The sequence below is a fragment of the Myzus persicae genome, unplaced genomic scaffold (assembly GCF_001856785.1).
Source record: "Myzus persicae strain clone G006 unplaced genomic scaffold, MPER_G0061.0, whole genome shotgun sequence".
Taxonomy (NCBI): Eukaryota; Metazoa; Arthropoda; class Insecta; order Hemiptera; family Aphididae; genus Myzus; species Myzus persicae.
The window spans coordinates 108,029-122,862 of NW_019104190.1; the positions used below are offsets into that span (position 1 = coordinate 108,029).

At 30.5% G+C, this 14,834-nt stretch overlaps 3 protein-coding genes across 3 annotated transcripts; 2 read left to right on the forward strand and 1 right to left on the reverse strand.

Moving 5' to 3' along the window:
• Window positions 1-40: 40 nt before the first annotated feature.
• On the forward strand, window positions 41-2,372 carry LOC111039791. Its single transcript, XM_022323423.1, has 4 exons — window positions 41-162; window positions 269-818; window positions 1,177-1,290; window positions 1,856-2,372. The coding sequence occupies exons 2-4, from the start codon at window positions 605-607 to the stop codon at window positions 1,885-1,887; spliced, it is 360 nt and encodes a 119-aa protein (XP_022179115.1). The 5' UTR covers window positions 41-162; window positions 269-604; the 3' UTR covers window positions 1,888-2,372.
• Window positions 2,373-3,288: 916 nt separating this feature from the next.
• LOC111039792 lies at window positions 3,289-8,906 on the reverse strand. Its single transcript, XM_022323424.1, has 14 exons — window positions 8,853-8,906; window positions 7,951-8,066; window positions 7,597-7,866; window positions 7,414-7,532; window positions 7,111-7,345; window positions 6,946-7,045; window positions 6,773-6,865; window positions 6,233-6,701; window positions 6,028-6,144; window positions 5,570-5,673; window positions 5,070-5,204; window positions 4,890-4,990; window positions 4,562-4,797; window positions 3,289-4,474 (listed from the first exon to the last, which is right to left on the reverse strand). The coding sequence occupies exons 1-14, from the start codon at window positions 8,904-8,906 to the stop codon at window positions 4,356-4,358; spliced, it is 2,268 nt and encodes a 755-aa protein (XP_022179116.1). The 3' UTR covers window positions 3,289-4,355.
• A 550-nt stretch (window positions 8,907-9,456) lies between these two features.
• Window positions 9,457-14,517, forward strand: LOC111039793 (cytochrome c-type heme lyase-like). Its single transcript, XM_022323426.1, has 5 exons — window positions 9,457-9,687; window positions 9,766-10,008; window positions 13,746-13,868; window positions 13,947-14,351; window positions 14,426-14,517. The coding sequence occupies exons 2-5, from the start codon at window positions 9,787-9,789 to the stop codon at window positions 14,513-14,515; spliced, it is 840 nt and encodes a 279-aa protein (XP_022179118.1). The 5' UTR covers window positions 9,457-9,687; window positions 9,766-9,786; the 3' UTR covers window positions 14,516-14,517.
• The last annotated feature ends 317 nt before the right edge of the window (window positions 14,518-14,834 follow it).

The following is a 14,834-nucleotide window of genomic DNA, read 5'->3' on the forward strand; positions in this document are numbered from 1 at the left end:
GAACACCATCTGACCGCGAGTTATAACATTTTTTCAGGCACATACTTGAACGCGACTCAGAACAATTGCATCTCGTGCAAGAAGGGCACTTATCAACCGGCCACGCAGCAGACCAACTGTTTGCCGTGTCCACCGAACATGAGCACCAAGACCGTGGCTGCCGTAAGTATATTATACTGAATTCAAAACGAAAACGGCCATCGCCGCAAGTGTTGTTTCTGTCAGGCTCTGTTAGGGTAAATAATAATCCCTACGATGTTTGTCGCAGACGAGCAAGTCCGAGTGCTGGAACCCGTGCGAGGCGAACGTAGCGGGCAAGCACTGCGACGCCAACGCTGACTGTCTACTGATACCGGAAACGTCCGACTTCAAGTGCGAATGCCGTCCAGGGTTCAACGGAACCGGAAAGGTGTGCAAAGACGTATGCGACGGTTACTGAGAGAATAAGGGCACGTGCGTCAAAGACCTGCGCGGTCAACCGTCGTGCCGTTGCGTCGGGTCGTTCATCGGACCACATTGCGAGGACAAGTCCGACTTTGCTTACATCGCCGGTGGCATTGCGGCCACCGTCGTGTTCCTCATCGTCATCGCGCTGTTCGTGTGGATGATCTGCGCTCGGTCGGAGCGCGTCAAAGAGCCCAAGAAGCTGATGGCCCAGACCAACGACCAGACCGGGTCCCAGGTCAACTTCTACTATGGCGCCGCACCGTACGCCGAGTCCATAGCGCCGTCTCACCACTCCACGTACGCGCACTACTACGACGACGAGGAGGATGGCTGGGAGATGCCCAACTTCTACAACGAGACGTACATGAAAGGTAAGGATTTACGGCGAAAAAAAATTTCTAAATTATCTATGGTTTTGTTTGTATTACGATCTTAAACTACGGTATAGGAACGTATACTTGTGCCGGTGAGAGAGCGCTTCTGGGCACCAAATTTTTAACCTAAGTTGAAATTAGAATTTATAATGAAATTTATCTTATAATCACAGTTTCCGCAAAACAGTAAAAAAAAATAAAAGCCTCGGGAGGAGGGGGGGTGGAATTCCCCTAATGCCCTCCAAATACGCCACTGATCATTTGGATGCGCGAATAACTAGAAGCCCTCTCACCAGCCTCACCGGCATGTTATACGAAATTTCAACGGTTAGATTAATGGTTTGTGTGTTCACAGAGGGTCTGCACAACGGTAAGATGAACAGCTTGGCCAGGTCGAATGCCAGCATTTACGGTAACAAAGAAGACTTATACGACAGACTCAAGAGGCACGCTTACAATGGCAAGAAAGGTGAATAGTGTGATGTATTACCGTTTATGTTATATGCATCTCATACGATATTTAAAAGCCTATCTTTATCAATGCCACCCTAAGTTTATTATTGAAATTCGTTATAAAATATTTGTTTTCTCAAGTTATGACATTCTATAGAATCCTTGATGTGTTTATACAATTTATATAATAGTTATTACAAACTTAAAATTTATTTTGCCTCGGTTTCTTTCGTTACTGTTGTACCTTACACAGTTTTTGAGCTGTTGAGGACTTGAGGTGCACACGTTGTTGTACCTAAAGAGAAGAAACAATTTACAGTATACCCTGCCACCTCGGAGAAGGGGGGTGGGTATATTCCCCAGTGCTACCACCTAAGACGGTATTTCTAAAAAAAATTTATATTGTTAAAAATATTAAGCTACAGACATTTTTTAAAAATTATGACTTCACCTCCAATCAAGTCGCAGGAGCCACTCCAGAGTACACTCAATTTGAGTTAGGCGGTGTTATGGAGTTAGGATTCAATAACAATAATTGTGAATTTCGTTTGACCCGTGTCTTTTATTTTTCGTGTTTACAGATAAAAGCGATACCGAAAGCGAATGCCAGTGAATAGACTACGAATAATAATTAGTTGCTCAAAAGAAAAAAAAAATATATATATATATAATATTATACTACAATAATTCGTACTAGTCGGGCGAGCGTGGTCCGCGGTCGAGAAATCAAAACCAAACGGAGTGCGTTGTCTATTCGAAACGTTCAAACTCCAGGAATGACTATTGGTCTACACCCGACTTTTCCTCAAGACAATACGAACCTAATTATTTATAACTTAATATAGAAATTTAGTGTCATATAATTATGTACGCAATGATTTTGTATGTATTGTGTAAATAGATATAAATATAATTGTTATTATTTTTAACAAATCCTAATGCATCCAAACATTAGCGTATAGGAATAAGAGACTATTGGCTCATAAACCAAATTTGTACAGTTTAGACGATTTTTATTATTTACAATTTTTAAGTGTCATTATTCAATCATTTTTTATCGTAGCTTGTAAGACAAAAATAAATAATTTATTTGTTTTAGATATATATTTTTTTTTACCATCAAATAAACAACAAAATAAAGTATAAATATAATTAATATGCATATTTCAGTATATTATATTATTTTCAAATTTCATAGTAACATTTAATATTATTTTTATTAATAGGCAATAAAGATAAATATTTCCGGACTATTATCATAAAAAATAAACAATCCATAAAAAGGAACTTACAATAATTGAACATTCTCATCAGATAAAATAGGTAAGTAATAATAAAAAAAAAAAATCACTTCACAAAAATAAATAAAAATTGTTTCTACTCAAAAACAATTCAGCACCTTCTAAATATCAAACGGAGGCATAGTTATCTTTACAAACTGAAATACTTTATCTAGTAAGTACTTTACATCAATATGTTAAACATTCCAAGTATCGAGTTAAATTGACTCTACGGGGTACATTTTCAAACACATGATTGTGCCCACGGGAGCAGCACACAACACATAATACATTTAAATTACTTTACTAATACAGTGGTTAGAATTAAAATAATACAACACTACTTAATATGTACATTTAGGCAAATATAATTTAAAAATACACATAAAAAAATATACGTTAAAAAGACAAAATATTGAGGTAATTAGAATTAACATTATATTAATGGTATAAGTAAATGTGATTCTGAATGTATATATATAATGCAATAACCGTTTCTTAAAAATATTTTTTTTTCCTTTAACCTGCCACCACTGTTAGTAGTCTAATCTCACGGCATCATAGCGGTATTGCATAATATTAGATAAAGTATAATATTACTGTAAGGTACAATAAAATAGTAACGTGTTTGTACATTAGTTTTAAAGAGTAATAAGCCTATTAAATAAACTAAACACGTATGTGGTAAATATGCAATCTACATTTTCATATTCCTCAGACATTTTATACGTATATTTATCTCATGAAGTAACAAATTTTTGTCAAACGTCTTACAAATCATACTTTTTACACATAAACATTATCATTCACAGGTTATTCTAATATTAAGTAAGACATTTATTTTATTATTGCAGTGTAAAATAAGAATGTTAAAATTACTATAATATTATATTTTTTGAATAATCAGTGGATGTAACTTATATTGTTATCTACATTAAATTATAATGTAGATTATAGAAACATTATAATTTTAATTTTAATTTATGCATAATTTTAATATTAAATGAATATAATACATGATAATTTAATATAAAACTACATACATTTTGATTATTTTGACATGCTACGTGAAATAGTGATAGCTGATAATAAATAATAATACTTATATTTAAACATAAATAATTTTATTCAATTTCACTATACTAAACTCTTAATTAACTTTAGAGCTGAATGGGAGATGGAAAATAATAACAATATAAATTATAATATATTATTTTAATATTATTTTTGTACTTTAAATATCTACAATACACATCATAGAAATTGACTAAAAACAAATATGAACAATTTTTAAAGTCAATTGTTTATTATAACTATATTTATATTGATTTCTACGAGGGAGATTATTTCACAGAAAAATATAAATAAAGCTAAGTTAAGTTCATTTTGACAGAATCATAAAGTTAAATAATTTCCAATGTGAACAAATACAGTAATTACTATTAACTCAAAATTTACATTGAACATTATTATTTAAAACAATAGTATATTCATTTCTTAAAAGATATCTTAAACTTTTCCAAAAGAAGATTTGATTATTATTTTTAAATTGTTGTGAACATTTAAGAGAATAACGAGAAATAAATGAGCTCAAGGGACTAATTCCTTAATACAAATTAAACAGGTAAAGTATATTATCATTATACATATGATGAGATATAAAACTTACAAATTAAATTCATTGCAGTAAATAGTTGAAAAATAAAATATAGCTATCACACATTTATTTTTCAATAATAATAATTTAGATAGTCTAATGAAACTTAATATACCTTAAGATTAACTCCTACTGCTCTTTCAATTAAATTGGCAGTCTATGACGGAGGAACACCATTACATTGTTTTCATCTACTGCATCCATTCGGTTTCTTAGGATAGTGATCATATTATCTTCATCTCTTATTTCAAGTAAAGGTGGATCTAGAAAATTATAAGTAAAATTGTTACATTACTTAATGTTACCTGAGGTGTAAGGTAAATTATTTATAACATTGCAAAAATACTCACTCAGATTACCAACTTGTTTAGACCAGACTTCATGTGATAAACATCTCACTTGACGGGCCATAGGAACGTTGAAGAAACCCATGGACGCCTTTCGCAGTATATTAGCTTCAAAACGAGCTGGATTCCAACTCGTTTGACTAGGATCCTCCGTGACTACTTCCAGTTGCAAGTAAGCCTCCAGGTAACAAGTATCAGTCTCAGGGTTCCACAGAATCACGCACTTTGTCTCAAAACCCCTAAGTGGACATTAACAATATATTTAAATAAATTGTATATACATTTTAGGCACCTAAATAATAATAAGTACTAAGCACCTAACACAAATTACCTGCTATTCGCTGGTTGACAAAGAGGTGTAGGTCTCTTATCCTCTTCTGTGTTCAGTCTTATACACAATACAATTAAAATGTCACCATTTAACGGACAAATCTGTTAAAACACATTAAAAATATTTTAGTTAAAAAAAAATTATTAAATTGCAAACTGAACGTAATAAACGCATATTTACATCAACAATAGCAGAGTCATAGTCGTTATAGCACCAAAATTTGTGACCTTCTAGATTGCAAATAATCTCAGCCACTTTATAACTAACATGTTCAAAATCTAAACTCGCCTGTTTTATAACGCAAACATTTTTTTCCTAAAAAAAAAAATTATTAGATTAGTAAATGCACATAAAATATGATATATATAAGCTAATGAGATCTAACAAATAGACAATGGAATGTAGTTTGAATTATTATAAACACATTGTAACGTACATTTTATTGTACAACTACTCAAAGATATTAAAAAATGACAGCATTTTTATTTATAACTTTATGCAAACATCATGATAACTGCACAAAGAAACATTGCAAGATAAGTAATTCAAACTATTTCAAACAAATGTAAAATACTAAACTTCTACTACTTACTTCATATGTTTACTAAAATGTTATAATTAATTAGTATTTACACTATTATAAACACTAATGATATATTTTATTAGGTTAGGAAAGATACCTGTTTTCCAATTTTGGCAGTATTGATCATTTGCATTTGAGCAGACGCAGACCCATGTACAGACAATGGAAGTGCGCATAAAGACCCTGTTATACCATCTTCTTCTGCAGAAAAAAAGCCATTTAATATTATAAATTATAAGTCATTACAATCTAAAAATTAATGTAATAATGTGATACATTTTTATAACAATTATTAGTGACTATTAGTGAATATTTATTCATGCTTTGATAAAGAGTGAGTTCCTATATACCCATGACCTATACTCATAATCCACAACCTAAATTATTGCATTAAACTCAGACTATGGAATTCAACTTATTATTTTGGTGTAATTTATCTTTAATATAATTTTAAATGGTTGTCAAATTATACAAGTAATCATTCATGATTGTAATATGAAAGTAAAAAGATTTATAATTTATAAACATAAAAAATATGAATCATAATGAAACTACCATCTAAATCTGTAGTGACTGAGACAATTTCTTCATCAACTTCTATGTACTGCCTTTCAAATTTCACTGAACATCCTTGTAATGGTACGGATCGGAATGAACTACTTGATTGATTTCCTATTCAATAATATTAAGTTGTACAAAGTATAGACATTTTTTTATCTCATATAAAAAGCTTATAAACAATATTTATAAATATGTTTACCTTGAATATTATCAGGAACAATCATAACACTGATTTTCTTATCACAGGGGCTTTTGGAATTTTTAAATAATGGAGTTTTATTTCTTGGCTTGAGCACATTGGTAATCTTCCGGTTGGTACTATCAGGACTCTTAATGTCTCTATCTTCAGAGGTAACTGAACGTGGTGATGATAAACAATCCCAGTCTGCAATGATTGCATTTAATTCTTGAGCAAATAACATTTTTCTATCACAGTCATTTAATATATCATCTTCGTAGTCTGTTTGTATGTATAATGGTGTTTGATCAACGGCCGAAGGTCCAGGTGATTCGCGGCGTTGAAAGAGATTTTTTTTGGATGATGGATGTACATTTTCCATATCTTCTTCTTCGGAACAAAATTCATACATTTTATCTGCTATTCTTCTCCGCCTGAACCATTTAAACTTAAGCAAACAACTATCATCATTTTCATCAAAATCATACACCTATTAAGTAAACAATAAAAACATCACATTACTAATTAAAAATAAAAATTATTAATCACAATTTTGTTTACCTTTTCAGCATCTTTCATCCTTAAAAGACGATGGTTATTATAATTAGGCATGGGGTTCAGAGCAGCCATGGTCATATCTTGTTCTTTATCAAACTGCAATCAATAAAAACAAAACGTTAAAATTATATATAAAATATATCATATTCATTATTTAGTATTTATTTTTAACATACAAAACATCTGGTATCAATATGTCTCCTTTTGACACCTCTTTCTTGACTATCACTTTTAGTCGCCAGTTTATAACCAAATTCAGTCAAATCATTACTAAGCCTGTAAATGAAAATGAATTGTTTAATATAAGTTAAGTGACTAATTTATATTTTGTATATATATACTTGTGAGCTAATGGAACATTGATGTTTTCTGATTTATCAGATTTAGAATTTTGATTCTTATCTAAATCAATATTTAAAACGTGAATAAAATTACACGTATTGAGCACAATATGATCATCATACTTCAACGATACAGAAGGCTCTAGTCGAGGATAAGGATGTGATACTGTGAATGACGTATGTACAGTAAGGCCATGAACAAGACACGTGTTTCCCAAGTAATACTTGGAAAGATCTATACACAAATTACAGTTGTAATATAATAAATGTTAAAAAAAATAGTGATGTGCAATCTTTACGTACCTTCATCTCTATGTTCATAGGCTACTGATTGACAATCTTTACAGTTATTTAAAGATGGTAATGTAGTGACTGTAATGTAAATTTTGTGCATGTCACAATCATCATCTTCAGATGTCACACTATACATAGAAATAAAGAAGAATACTTAATAACAATATTATTTATTTCAATAGAATTATTTACCTTTCACCGAAAACTACGATTCTGTCAGACCGGTTTGGCCATTGAACAATATAAATATTTAAAAAATCACTAAACTCAGCATTTTCAAATAATGCAATTTCTGAAACTCTAAAAGCTGATTGACCTGGCCGAAAAGCCCAAAAATGTAGTTTATACTTCATGTTTAATGAAGGCATAAGAGAATTATCAACAACAACTATATTCTCTGAGTCTGCTATTGTGTAAGTTAATAGAAACCGGCCACATCGAGTTAAACCCATAAACACATGACTAAATGAACAAAATATATACAAAAATACAATAAAAAAAAATACATAATATTTTAAAGGAATAAATAAAATTTGATTTACTAACTCAGAAATGTCTTCTATAATATCTGGCAAGAAAAATTTACCATAATCTGGATTGTCTTTAAATAAATATCTCGTATTGTTTTGAGGATTATGCTTGTATTTAAAAGAACCATGAACCTAGAAACAGTGTAGAATAATATAAGTTATTAAATATTACTTTTTTGTAGGTACACTATTAACCAACACATCTAAGTGTATGTGAACATAGAAGAGCCATTCGTACAATATTCAGAAAAATAACAATAGATATAAATATTTGATTAAATTTAGGAGTTCTTAATGATCAAATAAACATATTTCATACAAATTAGGAAAAAAATATTATAATTAACAACATTTATGGTATAAATACATAAATTAAAGTAATTAAGTAGTTGCAGTTTATAGTATTATTTAAATGGAAGTGTGAGCTATTTTTAACATACTTAATTATAGTTATAAATCATCACGTAGACTAAGAGATAAATTCAATTCAAATGATAGTTACTCATAATAAAATAGCTGGAAAATTAACAATAATTAGATGTAATAACACATCTAGTGATAACAATTAAATTAATTTGATACATTTCAAAGTTAAACATTGACATAGTAATAGTTAAGTAGTAAAAAAATATCAGAAGAATAAATGATAGAGTGGTTCAACCAGTGATGATTTTAAAAGAACTTAAGGGTACCACTTTTAATTTCACATAAGTGCTTGGGTATACCTAATATAAATTTTAATACAAAATATGGCGCCAACGAGGTGTTTAAGACGATTATTGCTCGTACTAGTCGTACAGTATTCAAACTTATTAAGGTGGCAAGTGTGTTCAATTTAAGATTTTTAAACACCACCCATAACGAGAGTTTCATATTAGGTATATCAGAATAATAATAATAAAAAAAATATCTAATTACCTGACGGTTATACAGTTTGTGAATTATCGTGTCTGACGATATGGACATTTTCATATATTATTATGAGTTATATGTAAAACACCTAAAATAGGTATTGATGTTCAGTCAGAGTACTGATTTTTTGTCACAGAATTCCGACGGCAAAGCTGTTTTTTTGTCTATACACCTGCCACCTAACACGATTTACGAGTTAAAAACGATTGACAAAAAACTATGATAATAATAATAATAATTGCTATAGTCTTATTCTCATCTCCCCGAGAGCGAGAATGTCCAACTACGATGGACCGGCGGATGGATCGGAGCGTCGGACTAGACTGCGCAAACGACGAGACATGTTATTATTATTATTTTATCGACAACATTTTAAAAAAGAAATAAAGAAAGAAAAAGATGGACCATAGACGGCAAAATTATATATTATAATAACTAATGAGTATTGAGTTGTAGTAGTTGTGTATTATTGTTGTTGTAGTAGTGGTAGGTATTATATTATTGGTAGTGCATAATATGATGTGCGATAATAAACAAAACGTTAGTGATTATTGTTACGAGATAATGTATCAATCACTTTTCCATGATGATTATCAATCAGACGCACGAGCGAGCTGATATCTTCGACTGAAGAATTGTCAAGTGATATTATATAGGTTAGAAAATTTTCTTCGAGGTTCGAGGAAAATTACGCCAATTTGAATTGTTAATATTTTTGCTCATGACGACGCCGACCGCAACCCACGATTAGAAGATGTGAATTACAAATTTCCAACTACCGAGAACTAAAGTTGCCCTAACCTAACCAACATCAAATTGTTTTACCGATCTTTGAGTACGAGTGAGTAAACGCTTTAGAGTTTAGAGTGATAATATTAATATTACAGGCTACTTAATACTCTGACGGTACGTCTTTTAGATTTTTTTTTGACGAGTAGCAATGGGAAATACTGTTTCCGGAGCTCAAAAACTTGTGGTGCAGGCGTTCATTCCACAGAACGAAACAAACAACAATGATGTACCTAAAAATCCACACGGCCTCACCAACACCGCTGGCGTGAACCCACCTCCGGAATGTCCAATGCACGTCAAGACAGACGATAAGAAAGCTGCTGGATGTGCCGTGGCAGGAAACCCAGATGAAATTAATCCGTTAAATATGGTAAACATATTATTATATGACAAAGTATATTACACTGAATTTGGATAAGTATAATAAAATGGGTAATCATGTATGTCCATTGAATCCACAACCCTAAAAATATGACTAGTACACTTAGCTTTAGTAATCAAAAAGTGTCAGAGTATCTAGTATCTACATAGTATTATACATATTATTTAGTGTAGGCAGAATATTAGTAGATACATGGTAGAAAGCCAAAACCTAACGTTTTATATATAATATTATAAGCAATGTAATACATAACCCTGGTCTATTGTGTGTCTCAATAGAGAATAATCTGTCCGCTGACCGATTTTTGTCAGTGCTCTTATTTTTCCACCAACGACCCGGTGTTAGCTCAATCATGTAGCTCTCAACACTCTAATCTCGTATCATTCAAAATTCTCAAAAATTGATTGTTCTCTTTTAAGAGGACGTCGCACCCGCATATTATGTTGTCTACTTGTCTCTGTCTTACACACGTACAACATAGCAAATTTCACTCTCGGCAGATCATGTTTAGCTCCGTTAATTTAAAAATTAGAGTGAATTTACCTCTTATAAAATTTAGAGGTAAGATAATTTTCGAGGGCATCTCATCGGGTTTTTGTTATATTTTAATTTTAAAGTGAGGTATGAGTATTTAAAGGTATACAAACAATTTACAATTTTAAAATACTCATAACTCGCTTTAAAATTAAAATATATTACAAAAACCCGATGAGATGCCCTCAAAAATTATCTTACCTTTAAATTTTATAAGAGGTAAATTCACTCTAATTTTTAAATTAACGAAGCTAAACGTGATCTGCCGAGAGTGAAATTTGGTATGTTGTACGTGTGTAAGACGGAGACAAGTAGACAACATAATATGCGGGTGCGACGTCCTCTTAAGACAAAGTATAAGTATGTATACTTTACCTGGTATTTCGGGGCAAAACATTAAAATACTATTTTGCCCAGCAGGTCTATACATTACTTGTGTTAAATTTAGCATTGTAACCTAAAATAAAAAAAATTAACCATATAACTACATGTCTAGTCTAAAAGCCCAAGTAGTTAAAATAGTCAAGTTATAATATATTTTTCAAAATAAAAATAATTTATTAGGGATAGTTTTTTTTTAATTAAATTAAATTAAATAATGAATAAACTATTGTAGTTTACATTGTCCAACCTAGACCGGGCAATTCTGTAATGTTTAATTTTACCTACACTGCCTATTAAAATTATAGAATACTATGATTGCCTAAATATATACATTAAAGTAATCTCTATTTGTTTATAGACGTTATGAATTTATTATCAGTTTAAGTATTATAGAGGAAATAGTTTTTAATCACTATTAGTTTTTTTGTTAACTATTTTAAATCATTACATTAATTGTACTCTCAGTTCTGGAATCTTTTCAGTTGTCAGTACTTAACCTAACCTAAAATGTATACTGTGATAAAATTAATATTCTCATGGATTCATAAGCCAGGACATATACCTAATAACTAGGGCTCGGATTTTAAAGCATAATAAATAACAAAAAAAGCATAAAATTGAAAAAAAAAAGCAAAAATGAAGCATATTTATTTTTAAAAAAAGCAAAAAAAAAGCACGACTAAAAATTAACACGAATTAGTTATAATTTTATAAAACTGAATGAAAAAAAATTGAAAAATTAATTTAAATTAAAAAAAGAATTTACTACCATGTATTTGGTAAGATTTTCAGTAGTGAAACTGACTCTCTTGTCAGACAGGATGTTTTTATACATCAAAAACGAACGCTCTACATCCACTGAAGTGATAGGTGCATACTTCATGCAAGAGGTTTCGTTTAAATCAAACCCATGATAATTAATTTCATCTGATGAAACGCCACACAGTATAGTATTGATGTCCAGTAATTGTTTCCAGCCTTTGTTTTTCAAAAGAACACGATTTAGTTTACCAGAAATAGCAGTTGCAATATCTCCATGAGCTTCATTTAACTTTTTTTCTGCATCTAACACGATATTTATACATTTTGTCAACTATTCGCCTAAAATTATACATATAATTTAGTATTATGATGTTAAATTGTTTAAATACTTTGTTAAAAGTTACCTTTTCCCTCTAATGTTGTAATAATATCTGGTAGAAATCCAAAGTTGGTTGAAATATACACAATATTTAATTAAAGAGATACATTTTGAAATAGTTGTTTCACTACCTTAACACATTGAGATTCTTCTTCGAAGTCTTCAATTACACTTTTTATTTGATTAAAATATTTGCAATAATACTGGACAGCTTTTATCCATGTACCCCATCTGGTCGTTATTAATCTTGGTGGATTTGGCAATTCTGGGCATTTCTCATTAAAGATTGCTGTACGTTTGGGACATTTTAAAAACGTTTTTTTCATTCCTCCAATCAACTGATCTACATCTTGGTAGTGTGCACGTACTTCTTCGCAAACATTGTGTAATGCATGTGCCAAGCAAGTCACATGTATGAGTTTTGGGTAAAGCGCTTTTATACAATCACCCGCTTTTTTCATATAAGGCGCCGCATCTGAGACAAATAGCAAAACATTGTTATGTTTTACACCATTTCCCTACAAAATATGCATAGCTTTATCGAATAGTTGGAATATTGTACTATGATTCACTTTCTCCAAGTATTCTGTGTGAATAACGAACATATTACTTGGATTTTGTGGTTGTAATGTGTCCACTATTACATTTGCAACATTACGACGTACAGAGTCCGAAGTCTCATCAATAGACACCCATATTTTTTGGTCTGTTATTGTATCACGAATTTTCGCCAATGTATTTTCATAGCATGAATTAAAATATCCTTTACGTAATGTCGACTCGTCAGGAATAGTTGTTTTGCAATATTTTGTTAAAAATTCACGAAAATGTTTATTATTTAGTTTATTCATTGGAATATTTGCAGCTACCAATGTTGAACATAAATCGGCATTAAAATCTGATTGACTACTAAACTGTTGTAAAAATGGTTAAAGTAATGCAGACTTTTCATTTTCGTGTCTTTTAACAGCTTGAACATGTTTTTCTCTCCGTACATGCTGTTGTATATTATATTTTTTTTCATGTGACACTTTTGTTTCACAAAGTTTGCGATATGAAATTTGAAGCANTTTGAAAAATTTCTTCACCAAATTCTAACACTAATTGTTTTAAAAATGCATTCGTTTTGACTTTTGGCATTTTAATAAATTACAACACTATAAATCACTATAAAACTTAAATTTTAAACACGTCTAGATCGATGTTATACGAGTACTGAGCGTAGGTTCTAAAAACTATATGCAATAGTCGATAAGCTATCGACCCATAAGCTATCTGTAGATCGATAATCTATACATTTCAATCATTACATTTAATGACGTTTCGCACTAATGGTACGGTCACGGTCATTATTGTGGGTTTTCACATTTCTTATTAAGTAAATAAACACTTTTATTTTATTTTCATAGCATAACAACAAATAAAAATTCCACAGCTTGAATAACTGAAAAAAGCAATAAAAAAGCATTTATACTAAAAAAAGCAAAAAAAAGCAAAAATAAATTCGTTTATTTCGAATCAGATTAACGTGAAACGAATTTATGTATAAAAATTAGATTTCTATCTTAAATATATAAATAGAAGCATTTGCTTTAAAATCCGAGCCCTACTAATAACTCTAAACCAACTATTGAATCACTATGTATATGATGTATTATATTCATAGATGCCACCTCCAAATCAGAAACCAGCACCAGATCAACCATTCCTACTACCAACTGAACGAGAAGTATCTACTATACCAAAGTCAGAAGGAGAGGGTGACTTTTGGGTTTATCCGTCAGCTCAAGTAACACAAATAATTCAAATATATATAATACAACATTTTTTTACTAAAAACAGTAAAAACTGTTTTGAAATTGTTTAGATGTTTTGGAATGCAATGTTACGAAAAGGATGGCGTTGGAAAGATGATGATTTATCACCAAAAGATATGGATGTTATAATCAAAATTCACAACATCAACAATGAGCTTGCTTGGCGAGAGGTGCTAAAATGGGAAGCATTCCATGCAAATGAATGTATGAATCCAAAGTTGAAAAGCTTTGGGGGTAAAGCTAAACATTTTTCTCCAAGAGCAAGAATACGAAATTGGATGGGATATGAAATACCTTTTGATAGACATGATTGGATAGTAGATCGTTGTGGAAAAGAAGTACGATATGTTATTGATTATTATAGTACCGATAATTCACCAAATAAATATCAAGTGGCTGTTTTGGATGTAAGGCCTGCCTTAGATTCATTTGAAGCATTATGGGATCGTTCAAAAGTAAATATTTTTTTAATCAATATTTAAAAGAAACCTCATACTTTTATAATTTAATTTTAATATTTCAATTTTAGGCAGCTTATTGGAGATGGCGATATGAAGCTGAAATGGAAAGAAATATTGCCAATAAAATGGAAGAATTAAGAAGTGATGATAAAGTGTGAAATAATGTTTAACTCATTTTTTTTTTGTATAGTGTACAATAGATTCATTAATTAAAAGTTAACTATTTCAATCCTTAAAAGATTTCAAGAAAAAAAAACTTAGCTGTAGGTATAGTATTTTCCTAGCACTACAAATGCATCATTTTTAGATATTTTGTTATTGTATTATTTTTTTCCAATTCAATGATTTTAGTGATAAAATATTTTTAATGAAATGTATACATACGCCTTACAGAGTTAACTTTGTTTTACGTAATAGTTAATAAACTATAGAACTTTTTAAATTGCAACAATTTTTTTATTTTCACATATATAATTT